The 6,000-nt window shown below is 28.0% G+C and overlaps 2 protein-coding genes across 3 annotated transcripts in view; one reads left to right on the top strand and one right to left on the bottom strand.

Annotated features, from left to right (window-relative positions):
- Positions 1–728: 728 nt before the first annotated feature.
- On the bottom strand, positions 729–3,385 carry LOC126842980 (AKT-interacting protein-like). Its single transcript, XM_050580248.1, has 6 exons — positions 3,158–3,385; positions 2,909–3,084; positions 2,781–2,845; positions 2,426–2,717; positions 2,167–2,344; positions 729–1,356 (listed from the first exon to the last, which is right to left on the bottom strand). The coding sequence occupies exons 1-6, from the start codon at positions 3,161–3,163 to the stop codon at positions 1,279–1,281; spliced, it is 795 nt and encodes a 264-aa protein (XP_050436205.1). The 5' UTR covers positions 3,164–3,385; the 3' UTR covers positions 729–1,278.
- A 1,280-nt stretch (positions 3,386–4,665) lies between these two features.
- The window catches only part of LOC126842661 (MICAL-like protein 2), a 38,890-nt gene continuing 37,555 nt past the window's right edge, over positions 4,666–6,000 (top strand). For both annotated transcript variants that reach the window (XR_007686371.1, XM_050579721.1), the window contains exon 1: positions 4,666–5,010. The gene's annotated coding sequence lies outside the window, so the exon portion shown is untranslated. The remainder of the gene's footprint in view (positions 5,011–6,000) is intronic.

Raw genomic sequence — 6,000 nt, 5'->3', positions numbered from 1 at the left:
GAAAACCATATTTTTTTTCTTTTTGTCAATAATATTTTTAAAAACAATGTTTTAAAAATGTTCATACAACTATTTTATAGATTACAAATCATTGACCAAAGATATTTTATAAGGTCGAAAGTTAAAAAAATATATATAAATACCACAAGTGTTTCTTAAGTTTTTTCTAGATTAAATATAACCTTTTCATCACAAATTTTAGATAGGTTTTGATAGTATATTTAAATATTTGTTTAATTATTAAAACCATATTTTGTAACAAATGTTTGTTAGACAATGCATTTCTAGCCAAAAAAATATATTTATAACAAATATTTTAAAAATATTACATTTTTTAAAGTTAGTTCGCAAGCATTTGTGTGCAATCAGTTCTTGCATACTTTTTGTTAAGGATTAGGTAGTAAATGATGAACTCTGTACTACAGTAAATGTAATTTATATAAAATTTAGGAAATAAAATAAACAAATAAAAGTTTTCTAAAAATTATAAAATTGTGGTCAAAGAAAATGTATTTAGATCCAATAAGACAAAATTAAGTTCATGTAAAATATTTCGGTGTTTAGTTTAAATTACAATTATTCATTAGATATTAAGGTATAAACGAATCATCAATAGAATTATTATTTAACGCGTACATATTAGTATTTAAAATATCACTTTAGTTACAGTTTATTACTAGTTAATATACCTAGTACAAAAAATATAATATAAATATTAATAGTCAACATTTCATTTTTTAAACATTTATACAAAGAGAACAAATCGAGATTCACTAAGGTTTAGTTTAACGATTAAGGCACTAAATAATTATTGCACATTTTTGAAAAATTGTTTTTGGGAGGGATAACTATTTTGTACTAAAATCATTTGTGTGGTAGCTTGTAGACTGCTACGTTTGTTGCTAGTCGAGTCAATTTTAAAATCTAATCCAACCCTGATTTTAAGTATATTAAAATTTACAAGGTGTCTCTCAACATAAAACAACTAATTTCAATAGACTTATTTAAACAAGGCATATCGCACATTTATCAAACATGAAAATCATCAAAACAACATACTAACCATGGAGAAATATTTGAATTTTGATTTGTTTCGGTCTTGGGAGTTGGGAGTCATTAGTTAATACCACAAATATCAGTTTTATGTTAGGAGACACCTTTTATATACTTAATAAAGTATAATCTATTTATAAAATACAATAACATGAGATTACATATTACATTAAGATTCTAACAAGTCATTTTTGTATTAATCGCAGGGTGTAGAAAATTGTTACTTCATGCATTCGGCCTCGAAAACGGTTCAAGTGATCCAGGTTGAACCCAAGACAATGGTGGGTTCTTGTTTTCATTTTCCTGAAATTTAAATAATTTATTACTGAATGAATCACACATTTTTCAGTTAATGCACATCATATTGTTTTGTAATAACTGAAAAATATGAAATTTCAATATTATTTTAAAGACATTTATAAAAATTATTTAATATGAAAATTAGAACCAACTATACCACTGTGGTTAATATCTTTTTATTTAACTCAGTACGGGTAATACATTTTTGTTATAGTATTATTGTTTAATCAAGCTAGAAATAACTCAAATTGAATAATTGTAATTTGTTAATTTAAAAAAATATATGATTACTTTTAAACATTACAACTACTAGTCTATATGAACTTTTAAAATAAAAAAAAGTTACCAATGTAAATCTATAATATAATTAAATAACGATATAATATTAATAACCAAGATGATGCGAGATCAAGAAGAAGTATTGAATGTCTTACCTAGTTGCTTTTAATATGCTATTTAAATCTGAATTAATGACTAGTCAATTTTATGTATTCCATTAATTTTCTATGACCAAAGATTGACTCTATTAGAAATCACTTCCTGGCTTTAATTAGAAAAACTATTAAAATTAAAACAATTTTAAAAACAATAAAATATTATAATTGGTATACAAAAAGTATTGTCTTCACATTTTGACCCCCTAAACTAGTCAATAATTAATTATTTCTAATTTTTTTTTCAAAATTTTTGGACAGGGTAGATTGTTTGTTGTCTCCAGGCTTTATCCATTGGTCATTTAATTATAAAGGAATGTGGGGAAACGTAATCACACCAAAGTGTAAAATGTTCAAAAGTGGTGTAAAGTTTGCTAACTTTTTGTAGAAACCATGATCGTTTAGATGGTCCATGCATTTCTTCTATGTACGGTTCGAACAAAATATAGTGTGGATCGTTACTTTCTGGATGATCTGGTTGTTTATAAACATCTGTTCTACTTCGCTCGACACATTCTTGACACTTTTTCATGAAATTTTCATTATCTGATTTTAATCTAAAAAATAATAATAAAAGAAACTAAGAAATAGTAATTCATACTGAAAGTGAAGTAAATTTTAAGAAAAATCTCAATTACAAATCTGCAGCTTCTAAATTAACTGGATTTTTGGTACGGGGTATATCATAAAAAGATTTTTGTACGTGGTCGACCACGTGCCAAATACGACTAACTCCTTTTTTCCATTCTGGAAAATGTTGTCTGACATTCATTTCTCCAGACGTAGGATCTACGAGTGGATGGAAAACTGGTGTTTCGATGATCACTTTAGGACAATCACAATCTGGCCAAGTACTATCTATGTGTATGCGAAAACGAAAAACTCCATTTTTGTACAGCCCACATCTTGGAAAAATCACTCCAAACCAAACTAAAAAAGTACACATAATAGTTGAACAAAATGTATTTGAAAAAAAAATTGATGAGTTCTTACTAAATGGAGTTTTAGCTGCAGGCATAACGTAAACTCCAGGTATTGTTTTTTTGCTTAATATATTACTAAAAAAGAAAATTCCTTAATAATTTATGTGTGCAACAATTTATTGCAACAATAATACTTACAATTCAGACATGAGGGTATATTCTAGGAAAAATGGTACATAGTTTGGATTTAAGTAAGAGTTATTTTTACTAGCCGATTTCACAGCAATACCACTAACGCTAGTTGTGTCGTTTCCCGGAGCTATAACGCGGCGAAAAGAACCTGTACGATGAAATATTTCCTCGCTATTTCCAGACTAAAAAATAATTATAATATTAAAATCAACAATGTTTATTATATTTATGTTTGTGAAAAATATATATCCTTACCATCATATGTTACAATAATTTGTGATTGGAATTTCACGTTTAACAATTTAACACATACTTAACTTCCATAATAATTGACATGTACGAATTATATAATTCAGACGGAATTGAGATTCACAAACAAAATATTTTAATCTAACCATGATTTAATTTAAAATAAACAAATGTAAATAATATAGGAAACAACCTACTAGTAGGTACATATTTAGTAAAAAAAAATCTTAAATTTTTTTTTCATTGTTGTCAACATTAAATGATAACTAGTAATTTATCAGTTATTATCATGAAACATAGTATGATAACAATATGATAAAGTATATCGTGTTTTATTATCATTGATAAGTGATAAATAACATAAAGAGATAAGTCTTAAAAAATTAAGTTGTAAGTATTTACTATTTAGTATTTACTTGCTATGGCCTATGAAAATATATTAATAAATAATTATCCGTGAAGTTAATGGTTAAAACTTAAGTTAGGTTAGTTTAGATATTTGTGGGTACCGCGCCATAGTTTTATCCTCGTTAACATTTTGATGTGTTTAAGTATAGTTAGTATATGAGTAAATAAATGTTTAAGAAGTGTCCACGGGATTTATTGAAATTAATTGCAACAATTTGAGGCCTGTAATCTGGTCATGGCTATTTATTAAGAAACAAAATACATACAATATTTGACAGGAAAATTGTTTTTATTAAATTTCGATCACGTCAACTAATTGGTAATAGCTTTAGAGTATTTTAACGTATACAATTTTTTTTACTAGTAACCCTTATTTTGGTGGTAAAAAATGATTATAAGAGAAAAACTCATGCCGTCTCATGTCGCATGAGATTTTTTTATTATCTGTACTCACTCTAACTTTTTATTTTATTACATAATTAGTGGCAACAAATAAATGGGTTATTATACAAATTCGTAAAAAATAACGGTCAAAATAAATTTTTGACACAAAAATACACAGCTAATGTATAATAATTGTTTAAAATATAATCTATTCGTATTTGCCAAATCGTAGAGTCCGCTGACCGCAAAACAAGTTGATTTGAAAAATGTCGAGAAAAAATTACTAAAACTATATACTTAAAATCTATATTTTTAAAGAAAATGATAAATCTCTGGGTTACTTAACAGTTTTTAAAAAAATATCAACATAAAGTTTAGAAACAAAAAACAGAATAGCGGGTTGCACTAGCTGCTGTCTTAAGGCTCCTTAATATTATATGCAGTGCAGTTGCATAGTATAATCATTTTGAGAAATTCGGTTCAAGGAAATCGCACACTGGCTGCACTAAATTGTGTTGAAAATAATTTGGGCTTCTCACTTTTTATATATACATTTACCTATCGTGTTTAATGTTTATAATAAATTAATTGTACTTTGTACATTATCGTAGCACCGACTGACCTACATCGTATAATTTTTGCCGCCGCACGTGGCACCACTGCGCAACTGTTGCTGCTGGAACGGTTCGGCGTTTTATTTCGCGTGTTGGTATCGCCTCATACATGCGTTGCGTGTTAGACCGATCGGTAACGTTTCGTGCTCAAATCTCGAAGTAAACACATATTGTTATAATCATCGTTTCGGTGATTGTAGATAATTTAATTTTTTTATTTTATTATCAAACGGTTTTAAATTTAATCCGAATTCGCGTCTCGCGACCAGCGTGTAGTGTATTTGTACGTCGTTCCCTGAGCAGCACGTCCTGAATTACATATATCGTCCAATAACGAACAAAATTGGTAGTGTTCGTTTTGTCTGTCCGTCCGCCTTATAACGCCCAAATATTGATTTCCAGTCGGCCGGGAAACCGCGATAAAATTTGCACCTAAATTTTCACCAAAAACAGGTAGGTACAACAAAAGTTTTACTACTATAATATTATAAAGTCAATCAAGCACACTACGAGTTTTTTTGGTTTACAGTAATTTAGGTACTAATTTTTATTAAAATCAAATTTATTCAACAGTCTACTACTAGGTAGACATTTTAACGTCGGTAAATTTGGAAAAATTGATCGCAATTCGTGTAAAATAATTTTTCTGTTACATTTCTAAATCTTAAATTGCTCGGTAAACGACTGAAGATTTATAATGTAGATGAGTATCTACAATAATTAAAACTATAACACAAATTTATACTTCCGAATCGCAAGATATAGAAAATTATCTTCGCTAAATATAATTTTCTACACATAAAAAACATATATTACTGTTGGCTGTCTGTCGTTTCTAGATTTTATAAATCTAAAATTATAAAAATTTTTACGACTCGTTTAGATAAAATATTTATTGAAAAACAGAAATCCTTTATCATTGAAATATGTTTTCGAATGCATTTTACTTCTACAGTATTTTCGCTAACCCATTTTACTATTTTTCATGTTTGTTATTTATGTTTAACGATTTGCCGTCGACATGTTATTACGTTTAAGTTGGAAATAATTTTCATCTTGTTTGAGAGCCCGAGGCTGTAAGTACCTAATGATAAGGTGGCGGTCTAAACCGGCCCTTGCTCAACGACCTAGTGAAAAAAAGTGTGGCAATTTCCTGAACGGTAAAATAACCGTTTTATTTGGAAAAAATGACGTCTATGTAATTGTTGCCTCCAATAAACTCGTTAATTTTTTAATATTATAACATTTCGCCCAAGTATTTCCACTTTTTTTTTCGTGGACCACAAAACGAATGGCGTTTATACGTGGTAATAGGTAAATTTTGATTCAATTAGATATGGTTTTAATATAACGTATCGACATGGAGGTAGCAATATATTGCACCGAAATATTATCAAGCCTGTGTTAATTTTCTCAAGTTTATGAGACGATAAAAGATGTTTA

Source organism: Adelges cooleyi, unplaced genomic scaffold, assembly GCF_023614345.1.
Source record: "Adelges cooleyi isolate 19-005CV unplaced genomic scaffold, UGA_ACOO_1.1 ACOO_flye_CR_arks_rails_tigmint_CR_PRNA_574, whole genome shotgun sequence".
In the NCBI taxonomy this organism is placed as follows: Eukaryota; Metazoa; Arthropoda; class Insecta; order Hemiptera; family Adelgidae; genus Adelges; species Adelges cooleyi.
The sequence above is the reverse complement of the archived record's forward strand: the minus strand, read 5'-3'. Positions and strand labels throughout refer to the sequence as shown.